The 20,155-nt window shown below is 47.4% G+C and overlaps 2 protein-coding genes across 4 annotated transcripts in view; one reads left to right on the top strand and one right to left on the bottom strand.

Annotated features, from left to right (window-relative positions):
* The first annotated feature begins 38 nt into the window (after window positions 1-38).
* Window positions 39-19,741, top strand: LRRC41 (leucine rich repeat containing 41). 3 transcript variants are annotated; one of them, XM_011284798.4, is made up of 10 exons: window positions 39-455; window positions 4,527-4,613; window positions 5,518-5,588; window positions 13,031-14,174; window positions 16,863-17,123; window positions 17,640-17,804; window positions 17,894-17,992; window positions 18,531-18,653; window positions 18,874-18,949; window positions 19,044-19,741. In XM_011284798.4, exons 1-10 carry the CDS (start codon window positions 257-259, stop codon window positions 19,261-19,263), a joined length of 2,445 nt encoding a protein of 814 aa, XP_011283100.1. In that variant the 5' UTR covers window positions 39-256; the 3' UTR covers window positions 19,264-19,741. The 3 variants fall into 3 exon arrangements, with proteins under 3 accessions (XP_011283100.1, XP_044891683.1, XP_011283102.1); XM_011284800.4 differs by lacking the exon at window positions 39-455 and adding an exon at window positions 700-1,657; XM_045035748.1 differs by lacking the exon at window positions 16,863-17,123.
* RAD54L (RAD54 like) overlaps window positions 19,664-20,155 on the bottom strand; it is a 25,908-nt gene continuing 25,416 nt past the window's right edge. The window contains 1 exon segment of the mRNA XM_045035749.1: window positions 19,664-20,070. Coding sequence (XP_044891684.1) covers window positions 19,860-20,070 — 211 coding nt within the window. The 3' untranslated portion in view covers window positions 19,664-19,859.

Raw genomic sequence — 20,155 nt, 5'->3', positions numbered from 1 at the left:
GGGGAGCTAGTATTCGTGCCTAAGGAGGATTTGCTAAGAAATATCCCCTTGATCGCGCCAGAGCCAAATACATTGATATACGAATTTATTTAAAGTATTGGCTTCTAAGAGACTTGGTAAGAATGCGCATTTACTCGACGTTCCTTTAGCGCAGTTCCCAGTCTTCCCCACATCGCTGATGAAACCGTCCTAACTGCTGACCTTTTCAAGATGGCGGCGCGAGGGTGCCACTCTCGGGATCGCGCACCTCCCCAAGATGGCGGCGCCCGAGGCCTGGCGCGCCCGGAGTTGCTGGTTCTGTGAGGTAGCGGCGGCAACGACCATGGAGGCCACGTCCCGGGAGGCGGCGCCAGCGAAGAGCTCGGCCTCGGGCCCCAGCGCTCCCCCCGCCCTGTTCGAGCTGTGCGGGCGGGCGGTGAGCGCCCATATGGGGGTTCTGGAGAGCGGGGTGTGGGGTAAGTCGCGGGGTGAGGGGCTACCTCTGGCAACGAGCGGAGGCGGCCCAGCGGCCGGGGGGCGCGGGGGGCGAGGCCGGGAGGCCTGGGGCAAGGCCCAGCCCGGGGTACTGGAAGCCGCACCGTCGGGTCGGAACACGAATTCCGTGACTGACTGGACTAGGCAGAGTAAAAGCAGGGACCAAATCGGCAGGTGGACCTGCACCGCGGCCTGGCTAGGGGGTCGCGGGGGGCGAGGGCAGGAGGCCCGGTCTGGGGCCAAGCAGGCAGGGCCCGGACGACAGAGGCTGGAGTGACGGACCGGCCGTGGGCACCGAACTGACGCTCGAGACGGGCCGGGCTGGGGAGTCTCGGATGTCGAACCGACGGGCAGAGATGGCCCTGCCGCTTGGGGGCGGGGGCCGAGGTTGGGAGGCCCGGCCTAAGGCAAGGAGGCCAGGCCCGGGGCCACCTAACCTGACTGACGCGCGGGGCCTCCGGTGTCTGCTTGACGGACCGCGGGTGCTGAGACTCCCGAGGCCAGGCTGATGGGCCAGGGCAGCCCAGTGGAATGGAGAGCGAGGGGCTGGGGGAGAGGCCGAAGCCTTGGGGCGCCGAGGCCTGTCCGACGACCCAGGGCTGAGGGGAGCGCACTGACGGCCGGGGCCTCGGGTGCCCAATTGCTTCAGCGCAGGACTGACTGACGGGCAGGGCAGGGAACGCCGGAGGCCACTCGGACTGGCCTGAGCGGAGGAAGGGCCCGAGCGGGTGAAGGGAGGCCGGGAGCGGGTCAGCAATCTAGGGAGGCTCGAATGACGGACAGGCGGGAAGGGCCAGGGAGGCCCCAGGAGGGGCGACGGCCCGGGGATCCCGGCTGGGAGGGGGCGCGTCGCAGCTAGGAGGCCTTGGGCTGAGTCGGAGCCAAAGGAGGCACCGGGCCCGAAAGCTGCCGGGACCGACGGCCCGGCTCCGGGCTGAGGGTGCCCAGGCTGAGCGGCCAAGGCGGGCGGCCCGCGGCCCTGGGCCGAGGGGCCGGGAAGGGCAAACCGACCCGCCGGGCTGGTGGGCCTGGGAGTAGGGCGGCCCGGCGCGGGTCAGGTAACGCAGGAGAGAAGGCCCGCAGCCGGATGCGCACGCGGAGGCCGGGCTTTGGGGTGGGCCCCGCCGGCCCCAGCCTGGCAGCTGGTGAGGAAAAACTCGGGTCGGCCTGGCGAACACTGATGGTGAGAGTGATAGACAGCAGAGTGAGTGAGGGCTCCGGGGGGGGGGGGGGGGGGGTAGGCCTGGCCGCACGGGGATGAGGGAGGCCTTGGGCCTGACAGACTGGTGGTGTGAGGGGGTGGGGTCCAGAGGCCGGCGGAAGCTGGGTGAGGAGATCCAGGCCAGGCCCAGGGCCCAGGGAACCCGGAGGGAGTGGCAGGAGAGAAGAGGAGGCCCCCAGGCCTTGAAGGGGTGGGGGGGTGAGGTTCTGGAGAAGGCCTCGGGAGTGGTGGTAGTGCCCCTGCCAGGAGGAAGGCCCTGGTAAGGTCAGAAGTGAAGGCTTGAGGTCCTGGGATTCTGGGTTTGAGTTGCACTTTGAGGAGATGGCTGTGAAGAAAGGGCCCTGGAGTTTGATGGGTTGGGCCTCCAGGAATAAGGCCCACGGCTGTGGAGAGTGGTTAAAGAAGGCCTAGGGATGTGGGAAGGCCCTTGGTGAGGTGGGGGTGGGGCAGCGATCCTGAGGAGGCCAAGTGTCTTCCTGTAGTGGGGAAGACTGTTAGAGTCCTCAAGCTGATGGGGGGAGGAGTTGTGGAGGCCCTGTGCCAACAGATGAGAGGAGAAGGGTCAGGCTGACCCATGGGGAATAGGTGAAGTCTCAGTGGAGCTGGGCAGAGGGCTCAGAAGAGTCCTGAAGAGTCTGCCTGGAAGAAGGCAGAGAGAGGATTGGCTCTATCAGCCTGGAGCTTCTAGAATGCTAAACTTGGCTAGGAGGGAAGAGGACTGGGTATAGAGGCCCCAAGTTGGGAAGAGGAGGCAGTAAAGGTAGAGGCTGGAAAGAAGCAAGGAAGAGCCTGGCTTAAGAAGCATGGAGAAAGGAAGAGAGGAGTTTGTGGATAATAGGGGATGAGAATCCCTATGGCTGTGAGAGGGGATGGCTAAACAGAGCAGATTGGAGGGACGGAGGAGGACGAGCTCCTATGGGCCTAGCCTAGGTAAATAGTCACACAGAAAAAGCTGAATCAGGTTAGGCCTCTTAGGAGGGCCAAGTAAGAGGCCTGGGAAGAAGTGCTGCTTTGGAGGAAGGTCTCAGTGTGGGCTAACAGCCAAGAAAGGCTTCCTGGAGGCAGTGGACTAGCGTTGCTTTGTGTAGGGAGAGAGAAGGGTAAAGTGAGTAGAGGCAGCAGGAAAGGATACAGTGAGGAAACAAGTAGAATAGGTATGTTATGCCTTGAATGCCAGGATATGGAGCTTGAATGCAATAGAGAACTTACATTAATGTAATAGCTTAGGGAATTAATACTTTCATTCAGCAAGTACACTGAGTACTATGTACAAAGAATTGTACTAGACTGTGGACATCAAGATTCACTTATTCCACAAGTAAAGATAAAGGGAGATCCTAGAAGTTTTGAAAGATTTTCCTTAGATATGGTATACTCTAAGATCTTAGACTGTTCTTGGCAGGACAGAGATGGTATTGACAGGATAAGGATAATAATAGACAACATTTAGTGAGCTTATTATGGCCAGGAATGGTCTTAAAAAGATTACAGGTATGATCTTCTTTAATTTTTATAGCAATATTATGAGGTAGTTATTATTACTTCCATTTTAAAATTGAGAAAACTGAGTCTTAAAGATGTTAATTTGCCCAAGGATTCATAACTAAGTAATAGAATCAGAATTTCACTCAGTTTTGTCCAACTCTAGAGACTAAACTGTTTAGCCATAATACTGTAAAGCCTTTCGGCTCTAGACGTCAGCAAGAGCAAGTTTTGTTTTTATGATATGTTGAATTTAGAGTTAGGGCTGATTATTTCTATTGTTCACCGGAAAGTACTAGTTCAGAATATAGTAGGGGCCCAAAGGATGGGAGTCACCAACCTGGAAGAGTTGGAAGGGGATTCAGAAAAGGCTTGATAAAAGGCACATGATACTTGGAAGATGAATAGTTAATATGATGAAAATGGCAAGGACATTCCTAGTAGAGAGCAGCATGACAAAGGCACAGAGACAGAAAATAGTGTGACATGTTAAATAAATGTAAAAGTAATTTAGCATGGATGAAGCATAGGAGACAAAGCAGGGAGCTGGAAAAGTTAGTACGGCCCAGATTATGTTGGACATTTTTATCACACATATTCAATAGGAATTTTTATTTGTTTTATATTTTTATCTTTTTTTTTTAAAGTTTATTTATTTTGAGAAAGTGAGATCAGGGGAAGGGTAGAGAGAGAGAGAATCCTAAGCAGGCTGCACACTGTCAGTGCAGAGCCTGATGCGGGGCTCGACCTCACAAACTGCTAGATCATGACCTGAGCTAAAATCAAGAGTCGGACACTTAATCAACTGAGCCACCCAGGCACCCCTTTTTATCTTTTTTTTTTTTTTTTGAGTTTATTTATTGTGAGAGAGAGCAGGGGAGGGACAGAGAGAGAGAGGGAGAGAGGGAAAGAGAATCCCAAGCAGGCTCCGAGCCACCAGCACAGAACCCTATGCAGGGCTCATACCCACAAATTGTGAGATCACGACCCTAGCTGAAATCAAGACTCAGTTACCTAACCAACTAGGTTACCCTGGTGCCCCTCAATAGGACCTTTCAAATGCAGAATGTTTCATTATGCTTGGGCAGAAATGAACTGACCAGCTCCTAAATGAGTGTATCAGCTTGCTTTATTATCTCACCCTTGAAGATGTGCATGTCCCTGAAATTCCAGGTGCTAACTAAGTGGCTGAAGATAAGTGGATTAGAGTTTGAATTAGACTTAGGTTAGCTTCTGGAGGTTCCATTTGCCAAATGAGAAGTCTGCCCTTCTGTTTTCCTTTCCAATAGGATAAATAATGCTTGGAACCCTAGGAGAAAAAAATAAATTTTGTGTTTTCTTTTTGTAGCTCTCCCAGGCCCAATACTTCAAAGCATCTTACCTCTGCTCAATATATATTACTTGGAGAGGATTGAGGAAACTGCCCTCAAGAAAGGTGAGTGTCTTTCTCTCTTTCTCATTCAGTGATTATAAGCCAGGCACCATAATGTTCTGGTAAATATTACACCTGATACCTGTGTAGAACTCACGCTTTTCAAAAGTACCCTCACACCTGCTTTCTTACCAGATTCCTTACAGTGTCCAGTGAAACACAAAGCAAATAAATGATCCCAATTACACTAATGAAAGTGAAACCATAGGCACACCACAATTAATAGCTAAGTCAGACTAAAACCCAGATCTTCTGAATCTTAGTTTTTCTATTTTACCTTGCTGTTTCCCAAACCACTCATTAGACAGATCTTTTTTTTTTTTTTAATTTTTTTTTTTAACGTTTATTTATTTTTGAGACGGAGAGAGACAGAGCATGAACAGGGGAGGGTCAGAGAGAGAGGGAGACACAGAATCCGAAACAGGCTCCAGGCTCTGAGCTGTCAGCACAGAGCCCGACACGGGGCTCGAACTCACAGACTGTGAGATCATGACCTGAGCTGAAGTCTGACGCTTAACCGACTGAGCCACCCAGGCGCCCCTAGACAGATCTTTTAATAGCCAGCATTTATCTAACTAATCCTGATGTGCCAAGCACTCTCCTAGGCACTTTACTTGGAGAAACACATTTAATCTTTTCAACAATTCTATGAAATAACTATTATTAACTATGTTTTACAGATAAGGTAACTGAGGTACAGAAAAATGAAGTAAATTCGCCCAAAGTCACACAGCTAGAGTGTGGTTGGCTGATATTTAAACCCAGGCAGTCTGTCTTTAGAGCCAGTGCTCTTTACTAGTCTGCCATATTGCTCCTGTGAATCCAGAGAAGGCAACACTAAAGGCTGATGTACTTCACTCATGGTGGCCAAAGAGCAGCCAAATAAAGGTGATATTTCTCCCCACAGGCCTCTCCACTCAAGCCATCTGGCGCCGACTATGGGATGAGCTAATGAAGACAAGGCCTTCCAGTTTGGAAGTAAGTTAGCACCAGGTAGAACTCTGGCCTGACTTTGCACAATGAAAGCAGGAATAGCTTACAAACACAAGCTGGGTACTGGTAAAGTGCAGACACAGGGTTGGAATGAATTTGGGAGGAGGGCTCTGATGTCTTGTCACAAGGTTCTTTCCATTTGGCATTTGTCACTGGTTTGATTGCTCACCGTGTTTATAGGTAACACAAAACAGAGGAAGGTAGTGATCATAATGGAAGGCAGAACCCAGATTCGTAGAGGTCTTGACAGGGCTGGAGCAGTGGTCAAACCTAACAAGATAAAATTTAACAGAATAAACCAATTCCTCACTTGAGTCTAAAAAATTCCAATTGCATGACCTCAGGGAAAGAGGTGAAGGGGCCTGGCTTAGCAACTTGTATAAATGATTAAGGGGGTTTGGTCAACAGTGTGCTAAAGTCATTCATACAATGACTATACCCTGAGCTGTGTGAATTAATGTAACTATAACATATGCTAAAGGACAAGGGGAATGATAGACCTGCCTGGCTTTGCAGTGGTCAGGCTACCCTTGGAGTATGGAGAAAGAAGTCAAGGCCACATCATGTGAGTCACACTTGGAACACTGGAGATGTTTTTCCTGAAAAAAAGAAGACTTGGGGAACATGAACTGTCTTGAAATATTTGAATGATTATCATATAAAAAATGAATTAATAGACTTGTATGGGTAGAAGCTAAAGGAGGATAAATTTTTGCCAAAGTGATCGTAGAACTTTTAAACCCTGAACTTATTGGTGATGAAACAAGCTAATTCCAGAGGTAATAAGCTTCCCATCACTAAGTGTTCAAATAGAGTCTAGATAACTACCTGACACAAGGATATTGTAGAAGAAATTCAGCATTGTAAGAGAGGTTGGACAAGATGACTTTTAGGGCTTCTTGTAGCCCTGCAGTTCTATTATGTGTTGGTTCAGATATAACTCACCGGATCTCTCTTTTAAGCAGAATTTCTTTTGCTGCTCCATAACTAGGTGACAGAACAGATTGAGTTCAATAAACATTACTAAAACTTCCCACATGCCAGGTCTTATGTTAGATATTGGAAGTACAGACACAGTCCCTAATCTTCAGGAACTTCATGTTTAGCAGGAAGTCTGCAAAGAAATACATTATGCATGGGAGGATAAGTGGTGTGATAGTAACAAGAAGGTTGAGGGAGAAGGGAGCATGAAAGTGTTTCTTGGGAAGTAGTATTTGAACTGGTGGGTGAGGCCAAGTGATAAGAAAACAAGCTCTTATCAGGAATTGGGAGATTTAATTTCTGGGGATGCACTGGGTTCAGTAACATTCAGCTCCATATCCTTCAGCTTTTCTACTTCCAGATCTGGATGCAACTCTTGAAGTTCAGTGAGATAATGCTAAGGCCCAACAAAATCTTTAGGCACTATATACAGGAATTAGGCCTCATGAGGAGAAGTAGATGCAAGATTTGAAAACAGTAACAGCTTCCTGAAACCTTTAAAGAAGCATGAGAGTCACTGTGGCCTAGTGTTTCCCAAGCAGTATGGTTGACTAGCAATTGATGGAGATTGTAATATCTTTCACTTAGAATACGCTTTTTTTCCCAACATTATCTCAAGCTTCCTGGTAAAGAATATATGTTTGTTATCTTTTCTTGTCTCAGAGCATTTCAGAACATTAAGGAAACCCCAGGCTTGGTGGCCTAACAGTCACCTAGACAGAGGTCCTGACTTGGATCATATCCATTCCAAAGGGTGCCTCTTTTTGTTTCCCAGTTTTGCATGACAGTAACCTTAACCTCATAATTCAGAAACACTTAATAAGTGCCTGCTCAATTCTAGGCACTATACTAGGTTCTAAGTATACAGTGGTGAACAAGATAGCCATGGTCCCCGATTGCTTATAAAGAAATAGAATTTCAAATTGTGCAGTACTTTGTGTGTATTAAGAGATCTGATATTCTGGAGACAAGGCAACAGGGAAATGAAGGATTATTCAGTAAATGATTCTCTAGTTACTGGTTCACTATTTGGAAAAAATCAAGTTAGAGCCTCATTTTACAATATACTCAAATAATTTCTATATGGAACTAAAGATTAAACTGTAAAAAGTAAAAGCATAAAACAACTAAACAAGAATAAAGGTGACTGGTTATCTAATCTCAGGATGGAGAGTGTTAATTATTAAATGGGCAGAACCAAAAAAAAAAGTATGGACAATAAATGCCAATACAATAAACACAATTTAAAGGTACATAAACTAGGAAAGAATGTTTGCAACAACATTTGTAAAACGAGGATACAGAGAATAAGACAAAGACAAGCTATTCCAATAGAGTACGTAAAGATTGGGACAAGTCACAAAATATACAAAAATCTCCAATAAAGTGAAAACTATTCAATCTCAATAATAAAAAATGGGAAAATAAACTTATAACTCTTAAATTAGTGAAGTCTTGTTTTGGTTTGTTTTAAAAGATAATTCCAGGGGTGGGTGAAACTTGCATTTTAATATGGTATTGGTGGGAGCAGAAATGTTACATAACTGTCTTGGTGGACAATCTGGTGATAATTGTCAAGAGTCTTTAAAATATTCTTAGACTAGAAATTCTATTTCTTAGAATTTATAGTACATAAAAGTTGAGATACTCATGAAGATTTATTTCAAGACGTTCATCGCAGCAACTTAATATCAAAACCTGGAAATAATTTCTTCAATAATGCATGAATTATTGAATGTAGTACATCCAAATTTTCAAAATATTAACAAAGTCATGTTCTAAAAACATTTAAATACATGGTGGTAAAATGTAATGACACGGTGGTATAATGTTTAAAAAGCCCAGGATTTGAAATTGTTCAAAATTGTCTCAATGTTATAAAAACAATTATAGCTATATGGGGCCCCTGGGTAGCTCAGTCGGTTAAGTGTCCAACTTCAGCTCAGGTAATGATCTCGCGGTTTGTGGGTTCGAGTCCCGCATCGGGCTCTGTGCTGACAGCTCGGAGCCTGGAGCCTGCTTTAGATTCTGTGTCTCCCTCTCTGCCCCTCCCCACTTGCACTCTCTCAAAAAAAAGAAAATAATAAATGTTTAAAAATTTAAAAAAAAAATTATAGCTATTCACATTTACATATACATTCCAAAGAGTTGGTATACAGATTTTATCTCTCCGCAAATAATATTTCTGTTATCAGAAAAATAGTGGACAATAGTTTGTGAACATATGCTGGCTCTGTTTAGTACAAGAAAATATTTAGCCTTCTCTAGTTTGTACACACACTTCTTCCTCCCCAGCTGGTGCCTAAGCCACCAGCCTGTGGGTGGGCCAAGGACTGTGTTGGTAGACAAATGTTATTTTACCTCTTTGGTGGTGCCTTATTTCCCCTACTCTTGCCTGAAAGAATGTGTGTGTGTGTGTGTGTGTGTGTGTGTGTGTGTGTTTAATGTTTATTTATTTTTGAGACAGAGAATCCCAAGCAGGCTCTGCATTGATAGCGTGAGGCTCAAACTCATGAACTGTGAGATCATGACCTGAGCTGAAAACAAGAGTCTTATCACTTAACCTAGGTGCCTCCAAAGAATGTGTTTAAATCTTTTATTTTTGGGGGCGCCTGGGTGGCTCAGTCGGTTGGGCATCCAACTTCAGCTCAGGTCATGATCTCATAGCTTGTAAGTTCGAGCCCCACATCGGGCAGGCTCTGGGCTGACAGCTCAGAGCCTGGAGCCTGCTTCGGATCCTGTGTTTCCCTCTCTGCCCCTCCCCCACTCTCATTCTCTGTCTCTCAAAAGTGAGTAAACATTAAAAAAAAAATTAAAAAAACAATCTTTTATTTTTAAATTTATTGAGTTTATTTTGAAAGAGAGAACATGAGCAGGGAAGGCTCAGAGAGAAGGAGAGAGAGACTCCCAAGCAGGCTCCGCACCGCCAGTGCAGAACGCAATGCAGGGCTCAAACTCATGAACCATGAGATCATGACCTGAGCCAAAATCAAGTCCCACGCTTAACCGACTGAACCAGTCAGGCGCCCCAATTTTATTTATTTTATTTTTTGATAGACTGTGTGCACACATGCACAAGCGGTGAGGGACGGGGGCAGAGGGAGAGAGAATCTTAAGCAGGTTCCACACCCGGCATGAAACCCAATGCAGGGCTCCATCCCACAACCTTGAGATAATGACCTGAGCTGTGATCAAGTGTCGTAAACTTAACCAACTGAGCCACCCAGGCACCCCCAAAAGAATGTGTTTAAATCATTTTGTATTCGATAGTGTATAAGTTCACACAATGAATGGCTTGAACTAGATCTCTTAGCTTGTTTTCAGTTTTGAAATTAAAAAAATTAATGTTTATTTTTGAGAGACAGAAAGTGAACAGGGGAGGGGCAGAGAGAGGGAGGGAGACACAGAATCCAAAGCAGGCTCCAGGCCTTGAGCTGTCAGCACAGAGCCTGATGCGGGGCTCAAACCCATGTACCATGAGATCATGACCTGAGCTGAAGTCATGCTTAACCAACTGAGCCACCCAGACACCCCTCAACTTTGAAATTTTAGCAGAGATTCTTCTAAAAGGTGGTGATGGAATAAAACGCAGTGAACTACTGTCTGCTCATAATTAATTGACATAATTGTCATAACTAACTTTACTCATCTAATCCTCACAACTCTATGATGTAGGTAGGTTGTTACCTTCCTCACTTTATAGATGATGAAACTGAGGCAGATAGAGGTGAAGTTACTGTCTGAGGTTATAGTTAGTGAATGGCAGACCTAGGATTCAAGTTGAGGCAATTTGGCTCTGGAGTACCTGCTCCTATTCACTATGTCATGCTGTTCTCGCAGCAGTTACCACATGTCTGGGTGTTCCAGTTTCAAATATTCTCCCACTGTCTTCATCAACCAATAAAATGTGGGGAGAGGGGAACACTAATGTTTAGTTACCAAAACTACATATTACATGTGCCTCCTGGTCAGAAACAGCCACAATATCTTGGTTCACATTTTTGTCCATATTTTAGGCCTTGACTGTCTCACTTGTGAAGTTGAAGCCTTGCTAGGTTACCTGCAGGTGTTTTCCAAGGCTGTGAGCATAGGCCAGCAAATGTGTAGGAAAAGTGTTAGAGATAGGATTCAGGAATACCCGCTCTGCTTCTTCTGTAGGCTGAGTGGAGATTTGGTTGTCAGGTATTTTTTTCCTGGTCCCATAATGCCCCTACATTATTGCTGGTGAGAGGTCCTTCCCCCTTGTTGCTGCCATGCAATTAGCTCAAACACGAAGAAGTCATTCCCAATTATTACCACAGCAGGCAGTGTCATAGGGAATGGCCAGGGCAAAGGGAATGACACTTTTGCCTAAGAATAGGGGCCCAACTCTTGCCAAGAACCTCAGATATAAGTTGAGTTGGTATGAGTGAATGCATAGAGGCAGGGCAAATACCAAAGAGAAGTGCCTTTTTAGTCTTGGGGAACCTCAGGCCCCTATTGCCTTTGCTTCAGGCTGAATAAGCACCCTGCTTAACAGCCTCTGCCTCTATCAAGTTCATTTCACATTGCCCATCTGGGCTATTATCATTAGCAGTAACAGAAGTAACATTTTGTATTTTACAGTTTACAAAGTGCTTTGACTTGCATGGTCTCATTTGATCTTCACAACAAACCTGTGAAACAAGTGATATTATCCACCTTTTACAGATGAAGAGATTCAAGAGGTCCAGAGTGTAGTGGCAGCGATAACACTTGTATCAAAGTCAGCAGACTTTCTACTGCACCTTAGGAGAGAATGGGAACTTAAGGAAGGCTGTGTGCCCTTTTGGGGGTGGGGAGGGTAGGTAGCAGTAAATGCTGACCTCTGATATATATCAGAATCATCTGGGGGAAGTTTAAAAAATAAAGATGCACAGGCCTTGGTGGCTCAGTCAGTTAAGCGTCTGACTTCGGCTCAGGTCACCATCTCGTGGTTTGTAAGTTCGAACCCTGCATCAGGCTCTGTACTGACAGCTCAGAGCCTGGTGCCTCCTTTAGATTGTCTTTCTCCCTCCCTCCCTCCCTCTCTCTCAAAAATGAATATTAAAAAAAAATTTTTTTATGGGCCTTATTGCAGATATAACATAAGAGGAATACCAAGTCTGGGTAGCTGACATGAATTTTGGAGAAACAAAAGCTTCACAGTAAATCTTGATGTGCACCAAAGGTTAAGAAACACCTGCATTCAGAGATCTTCTAAATGTACCAGAATAGTCTGATAAAATCTCATGTGCATCAAAGCCAGTAACTATTGCCTTGGAGAAACCAAATCTAGGATTTGGACCTTGATCTCCAGGAATTTTTCATCTGGTTGGGATAAAACATGTTTAGAGACAACACCATGAGACAAGGTTACCAATGTCTAACACCTGAGTAGTCAGATTATCAGAAGAGTCCCACAAGAGAGGCAGGGGAGGGGTAAAAGGGGGCACACAGAGACACTGAGATGAATAACCTCAAGAAGAGTAAAATGTTGGGGCACCTGAGTGGCTCAATCAGTTAAGCATCCGACTTTGGCTCAGGTCATGATCTCACAGTCTGTGGGTTCAAGCCCTCCATTGGGCTCTGCTGACCACTCAGAGCCTGGAGCCTGCTTCGGATTCTGTGTCTCCCTCCCTCTCTCTCAAAAATAAACACGTAAAAAATTATTTAAAAAAAAAAGTGAAATGTTAGTAGGTCTTCTCAGGAAGCCTATTTGGTCTGGCAATGAAGAGCATTTCTGGCAGATGTAGGAAAAGCACGTAGAAGGCAGGTCTCAGTCAATAAGGTGATCAATTTGTCCAGAGCAAAACATTCACATGAGCAAGATGTGGGAGGTAAATCTTAGAGGCCACGTTGTACAGGGCTTTCCCTCCCAGGCTAAGGAACTTCAGATTAACTGAGCAATGGAAAGATTCTGAGGGTTTTAAGGCAGAATGTAGTCAGGCATGTTTTACAAAGACGAATCCAGTGGACTTGTGTATAAAAGTTTGGGAAGGAGAAAGAGATGGGGGAGTAATCAGGAAGCTAATGGTCAGGTGTGAGGGGGTAAGGATCTGAACAAAGGTGGTAGTGGTAAGAGTGGAAAGTTGGGGTCAGGTTCTAGAAACAAACATGGAAGAAACTACAGGAGTGAATGTTTCACTTGAATGGCAGTCACTATAACAAAATAATCTCTGGAACCAAATTTCCTGGGTTCAGATCTTGATTCTACTATTTACCTGTGTAACCACAGGCAGTAACAACTTTTGTGCCTTATTTTTCCTACCTGTAAAATGGGGATAACAGTAATATAAGCCTCAAAGATGTGAAGATTAATTTGTATAAATTATTTAGAATGTTGCCTGACTCATCAAATAGCTATTGGAACAGAGGAACTTGGGGAAATGATGGTTCAGTGGGTAGCCCTTAGTATCACAGCTGTCTGGCATGTTCTCTGCTTTCAGAGTGTGACCTGTTGGCGAGCCAAGTTTATGGAGGCCTTTTTTTCCCATGTTCTACGTGGGACCATTGATGTATCTTCTGACAGGCGTCTCTGTGACCAGCGCTTCTCACCTCTTCTGCATAGCTCCCGCCATGTCCGGCAGCTGACCATCTGCAATATGCTGCAGGGTGCAACTGAGCTGGTGGCTGAGCCCAACCGCAGGGTTCTGGAGACGCTGGCCAGTTCCCTGCACACCCTCAAGTTCCGCCACCTGCTGTTCTCTGATGTGGCTGCTCAGCAGTCTCTTCGGCAGCTGTTGCATCAGCTTATTCACCATGGGGCTGTCAGCCAGGTGTCGCTGTACTCCTGGCCTGTGCCTGAGTCAGCTCTTTTCATCCTCATCCTCACCATGAGTGCTGGCTTCTGGCAGCCAGGCCCTGGTGGTCCACCTTGCCGCCTCTGTGGAGAAGCCTCCCGAGGCCGGGCCCCATCCCGAGATGAAGGGTCCCTCCTGTTGGGCTCACGCCGGCCTCGCAGGGATGCTGCTGAGCGATGTGCTGCAGCCCTGATGGCCTCCCGGCGGAAGAGTGAAGCCAAGCAGACGGCCAGGGCTGCACCTGCTACCCGGGTAACACGCCGGAGCACACAGGAGAGCCTGATAGCAGGTGGGACAGACCCTAAGAGGGATCTGCACCCTCCAGCAACCTCCTACGAGGCTCCTGGCACCAAGCGGCCACCCTCTGCTCCAGCCACCACCTCCTCTGCCTCTGCTTCCTCTTCCACATCCTCATCCAAACGGGCTCCAGCTAGCTCAGCCCCACAGCCTAAGCCCCTAAAGCGTTTTAAGCGAGCTGCAGGGAAGAAGGGTGCTCGCACCCGTCAGGGGTCTGGAGCGGAGTCTGAAGACCTGTATGACTTTGTTTTCATTGTGGCTGGTGAGAAGGAGGATGGGGAAGAGATGGAGATCGGGGAAGTGGCTTGTGGAGCTTTGGATGGATCAGATCCCAGCTGCCTGGGGCTTCCAGCACTGGAGGCCTCCCAGCGATTCCGAAGCATTTCCACCTTGGAGCTATTCACAGTTCCGCTCTCCACAGAGGCGGCTCTGACACTGTGCCACCTGCTGAGCTCCTGGGTGTCTCTGGAGAGCCTCACACTCTCCTATAATGGTGAGTGCCCTGCAGGGGCAGAGATGGGTCTCACAGCAGCACCAGCTGTGTGCCCAATCCTGCAGAGGGGAATAGGGAATGCGATCGAGGAGCTGGAGATGTGGCCCAGCCTGCGTCAGAGTGCGGCAGAAGGCACATACATGAAACAGTGGCAGACTTTCAGTGCTAGGGAAGAACATGAGGTTTATAGGCTTTAGAGTTGGAAGGAGTTCCTGAGAGACAGTGAGAACCTTAAGAATGGGTACATTTTAGATATGGTAGGCAATTCCCATATTGTGGGAACAGTATAGTGTATGCAGGCCCACCAAGTCTAAGGTTGGGTCCCACCACTCATATCAAAGCAGCTATACAGACAAGGTGTAGACCACATTTTTATCAGGCCAGCAACCTGTAAAGCAGTCCTCAGTTCTTACCCACCTGGCTGTGCCCAGCAAGCCAAACTTCAACTCTGGGTAAATCCATCAATCTACTTAGGATGCTGAGTACTGATGGAGAAAATCACAACTGTGCAGACCAGTGCTACTGTATATTCAGTCATCCTTATATGAATCCTGTTTGTAACATTAGCTCCCATTCCTACTACTTCCAAATCCTCCCTTTTCCTTTCTTAGCAGATGACTTCACCTCCTACTTCAGAGAAAATAGAAGCCATCACACATGAACTTCAACTTATTGTTAACCAACCTATAAACTCTCCTACATCTACACTCATCCTTTTCTCCTTCATCACAATGGAAGAGATGGCCATCCTATCTAAGGCTAACTCTTTTACCTGTTTTCTGGATCCATACCTTCTTGCCTTCTTAGGAAAGCTTGTTTCTCAGATGCCTTAGTAATAAGAACTTTTATATATTGCTTAGTATGTATCTGGCATAATTGAATGGCACTATATGAATTGAATTCTTACACCAACCCTATGAGGTCAAGTGGCTTGCCAAGGATAACCTCACGGAGTCAGGATTCAGATCCAGGCAACCGGATTCCCGAATCCAAGGTTTTCACCACTCCTTAATGCTGCCTTCCTTCTCCAAGGTCCTCCCTGTTGCTAAGTCCAATACATATGTTTTAGTCCTCCTCTCACAATTTTCGGCAGCATTTGCTGCTATGAAGTAGTCTCATCAAACATTCTCATTTCCACTATCTCAAAATCTATTTTTCTCTTCTCCCTCTCTGGACATTACCTCTCTTATCTCTTAATGTTCAGAGTTTCTCAGAGCTCTGCCACTTTATACATGCTTCCTGAACAATTCTGTCCATTCTTGTAGTTTGAAAGGCCAACTATGCTGAAGATTCCCCAATCTATGACACTGGCCCAGATCCTTCTCCTAAACTCCAGAACTATTTAGCCAGCCGACTACTAGATATCACTTCATAAACCACAAGCCCCGCAGCCTGAATGCATCTTCTCCCGGTAGCTCTGTTCTGTCAGTGACCTCACAGCTGACTCAGCTGCCCAAAAGAAAGCTGGGTTCTTTCTTTTGCACCACATATCTTTATGATCCCTCAAATCCACTTACTTCTCTATCTCCACATCCTTAATTTGAGCCATGATTACTTCTCACCCAGATTCATCATTTCAGTAGTTCCTCCTGACTTCATACTCGCCATACAATTCAGTCTACACTGCAGCCCGTTTTGTTTTTTCAATGAAAAGGTCATTCATTTAAAAACCCTTGAATGGTTTCCTGTCACCATACTTAATTTACTTACAGGTCATTTGTGTTCTCACTCCGGCTTACCTTCATAGTGGCATCTTGAACCCCCCCCCCCCCCCCCCCCCCCCCGCCTCATACTTTACACAGCAGCCACAGTGAATATTTTCAGTTCTTGGAAGCTGACACTCTTCCTCCTTCAGGCTTTTATATATACCGAGTTCTCCCTGCCAGTCCCTCCCGTCCCTCCTTTTAGCCTGTCTCCTTTGTGTTCTTTACAACTCAGCTCTAAAGTTTTTACTGAGGGAAGCTGGACCGGGTGCTAAGTACCCCCATCCTTTGTGCTTCTACAATACTCAACTTCTCCAGTTCCCCTCACACATTTTTGTTGTTAATCAGCCTACATAGGCAGGAGCAAGAGCTGTTGCTGGCTACTGTCTAGCAAAAACACACAAAAAAAGTATTTACTAGGTGCTGGGTGAGGTTTAGTTGAAGAAATGGATCAACAGGGGCCTTCTCAGTCCAAGGGGAGATAAGTAGGTTCCAAGAAATTATTTGCTTTGTGGCATTAAGCATCTGCTCTAACCCTTCTGCATCCTGTTCCCTTTTGTGGGATGTGGTTGTCCTTTTCTGCTCTATTCCCACATAATTAATCTTTTAAAGTATTCCCTATTGAGTGATTGCCACTCCCCTTAGATTTCAAATGTTCCACGTGACCTATAAGAAAAGTCCAGAGATTTCTGCTGCCCTCTGGGCCTGTCATTTAGCTGGCAGCACAGTATGCCCCACCACATCCTCTTATTTTGTGACTGCCCTGACTGATGCTTAAGGGCATAGCCCAGTACAGTAGACATCAGTTTGCTGGTTACCTGAGGAAAAAAGCAAGATGATGAATAGTTGAGACAAATGATTTTAAGTAATCTGATCGGAAGCTCAAGAAAATTGGTGGTCATCAACAGAAATATCTGGAGTGGTCTCTGAATGTTATTCTTGCTGACACTCCCACATGACTGACCTAACCTCTCTCCTGCCATAGGCCTGGGCTCTAACATCTTCCGCCTGCTGGACAGTCTGCGGGCCCTGTCAGGCCAGGCTGGATGCCGCCTCCGTGCCCTGCATCTCAGTGATCTGTTCTCACCACTGCCCATCCTGGAGCTGACACGTGCCATTGTGCGAGCCCTGCCCCTGCTGCGGGTCCTTTCTATTCGTGTTGACCACCCCAGCCAGAGGGACAACCCTGCCGTGCCAGGGAATGCAGGGCCCCCTAGCCACATAATTGGGGATGAGGAGATACCAGGTGAAGCACTGTGCGTGTGCGTGTGCATGTGTTCACACAAATGTGCAGGTGCATTTGTGTGGAAAAGGTGGGAAGACCTAATCCAGACCTAGCAACACTCATTCCTGGCTTATCTGAAATCCATTCCCTCTCTAGAGCCTGCTGTTAAAGATGACCATGGGCTGGACAGGGCCCAGACCACTACAAGCCCAATAGAAAGTGACCATGGCAGATGAGTCTCCAGAAAAGGGGTCTAGGTCCCCCTTCTGTATGTCCCCTTGGATCCTGTTTCCTAGCTCACCACTCTTGCACACTCCTGTTTGCTTGTCTGAATAGTCTAGTCTTCCTGGACTAAAAGCTCCAGGAGAACAAGGACTAAATCTCCTAGGACTCTCTTCCCAGAACCTAGTGTTACAGCAGGCACTCAATGACAAGTGAACAAGATTTTTCAGTGAGCCTCTAAAGGACAGGATGGGACCTGCTCTGAGAATAGAAGAGAGATGGCCCACTGGAATCTTTTCTCCGTATCATATCCAGAAAACTGCCTGGAACAGCTGGAGATGGGATTTCCACGGGGAGCCCAACCAGCCCCACTGCTCTGCTCTGTACTGAAGGCCTCGGGTTCTCTGCAGCAGCTGTCTCTGGATAGTGCTACCTTTGCCTCTCCCCAAGATTTTGGGCTTGTGTTACAGACACTCAAAGGTAGGACCCAGCTAGAATGATAAAGGGAGGGTAGGAGACCCTGTTATTCTTTGGGAAAGCTAAGGCCCGTGGCCTCTACTCCCATGCAGAGTACAACCTAGCCCTGAAGAGGCTGAGCTTCCACGACATGAATCTGGCTGACTGTCAGAGTGAGGTGCTCTTTTTGCTACAGAATCTGACTCTTCAAGGTAAATTCATCATTCAGAACCTGGGGCATTGCTGGGTCCTCACTGTGCCTCTGCCACTGTTCTTTTCTTGGCCTTATATCCTCAACTATAAGTTATAGAAACTGCATCATCTTCCTTCTAAAAGGTCCCAAATTCAACTCCTCCTATACTTAACATGGGAAAATTACTCAAGTTTTTCTTACCTTTCAGTGGCCAACAGAAATAATGGTGGTGGGGAAGGATAAATATGCTGTCAGGTTCCCCTCATACTCTTGTCCCTAATCCCCACGCCTGCATAGAGGGCAAGCAATGGATAGAGGGAAAAGAAGTGAATGGAGAACTGTCCACACAGAGGACCTCTCTAGGGTGAACCTCTGGGTTCAGTCTCTGGTTTAAATCTGACTTAGTTCCAGTCTTGCTTGGGGTCTTGGACAAATTCCTTTCTCTTTCTGGGCCTCTATAAAATGTTCAGACCCCTTGCTAAGGCCAACTGGGGCAGGAGTGGCAGCAACAAGTCCTAATGTTAGCCATCAGAATTTGTTCTAATTTCTCTTGACAGAGATTACCTTCTCCTTCTGCCGTCTGTTTGAGAAGCGCCCGGCCCAGTTTCTGCCTGAGATGGTTGCTGCTATGAAGGGCAACTCCACACTGAAGGGCCTCCGGCTGCCAGGGAACCGCCTGGGTGGGGGCAGGGCCCTGGGAAGGGACAGGGGTGAAGGAGCCAGTTCTTTGACCTCAAAATTCAGTGGAGGAAGGCATAGGCCTCTCCACTGGGAACATAGGGGTTGGAATATAGTTGTGTGCTGGGGCTTTTGGAGGCGGGCTCCTCCCCACCAGAAATGGGTTGGGATACCATTGTTCCCTGTTCTTGGGTGATTAGACATTTCTCCCCTTCTCCCCAGGGAATGCTGGCCTGCTGGCCCTGGCAGATGTTTTCTCAGAGGATTCATCCTCCTCTCTGTGTCAGCTGGACATCAGGTACATGGGGAGGAGGAGGGGACAAGGGATGGAGCTGTAAGGATATAGACTAGGGATTGTTTCCTGGGTATCTAATCCATCTCACCCCTACCAGTTCCAACTGCATCAAGCCAGATGGTCTTCTGGAGTTCGCCAAGCGGCTGGAGCGCTGGGGCCGTGGAGCCTTTGGTCACCTGCGCCTCTTCCAGAACTGGCTGGACCAGGATGCAGTCACAGCCAGGGAAGCCATTCGGCGGCTCCGGGCCACTTGTCACGTGGTTAGCGACTCGTGGGACTCATCCCAGGCCTTTGCAGATTATGTCAGCACCATGTGATGGGGCCCATGCTTCACAGGCCCATGCTCAGCACCATCAGCTTGCAGGGGCTGAGACATGGGCTGCCCAGAACTCCCAAACACCAATTCTGTCTTTCTCTTTCTGCAACCTTTTTTTCTCTTTTTCCTTCTTCCCTTGCACTGAGGTCCTGGAGGTCTTGCTGGGCTCAGCAAAGGCACTCTCACAACTGGGTTTAGAGCCTTTGGGCTCCTTACCCACTACTCTCGGAACCCTGGGCCAGGTTACAGTGCTCATCAGTCACTGAGGACAGCTCCTCTCCCCCTGCCTGAGGTTCCTGCTTTCCTTCCTCAAGCAGGTACCCAGGCTTTAGAGAAGTACAGGAGTGTCCACTACCAGGCCTCTTCTCTGCTGGGCTCACCATGCTGCTCCCAAGCCTCAGTCCCTTTCATACCTTTATTCCTTTCTTTTTTTTAACCAAAAAAGTTTTTCTTATAAAATAAACTTTGGGCAAACATCATGCAGCCCTCCTTGGTGATTTTTGTCCCAGAGAACAAAATTCAGTAGGGTCCTATGGGGCAAGGAGCCCCCTTTCCCTGTCTCCTTCCTCTAACAGCTACACCCAGACCAGCTGGTTATCAGTGGAGACCCCGCTGCTCCTCATGAGACTGCTGGTGGAAGACGAATGTGATGGCTGTGGAGGCAGCATCCCAGGCGGCCTGGAGTACCTCATCCTTAAGCCCCCGTTTATCAGTGTTATGGTTCCACTGAGCCAGGTCTGAGGTGCAATCAGAACCATCAGGGGGTGGCCGGACCTGGTGATTGTTGACACAGCGGCAGCAGCGCAACCTGGGGGCAGAGGACAGAGCGGTGGTAACTATAGAGCCCGTCTCCATGCTGTGCAGGGAGTTCAGAAGTAATGGCCAGCAAGGGC

This window comes from Felis catus, chromosome C1, assembly GCF_018350175.1.
Source record: "Felis catus isolate Fca126 chromosome C1, F.catus_Fca126_mat1.0, whole genome shotgun sequence".
NCBI lineage: Eukaryota > Metazoa > Chordata > Mammalia > Carnivora > Felidae > Felis > Felis catus.
This window is presented reverse-complemented; position numbering and strand designations above follow the sequence as displayed.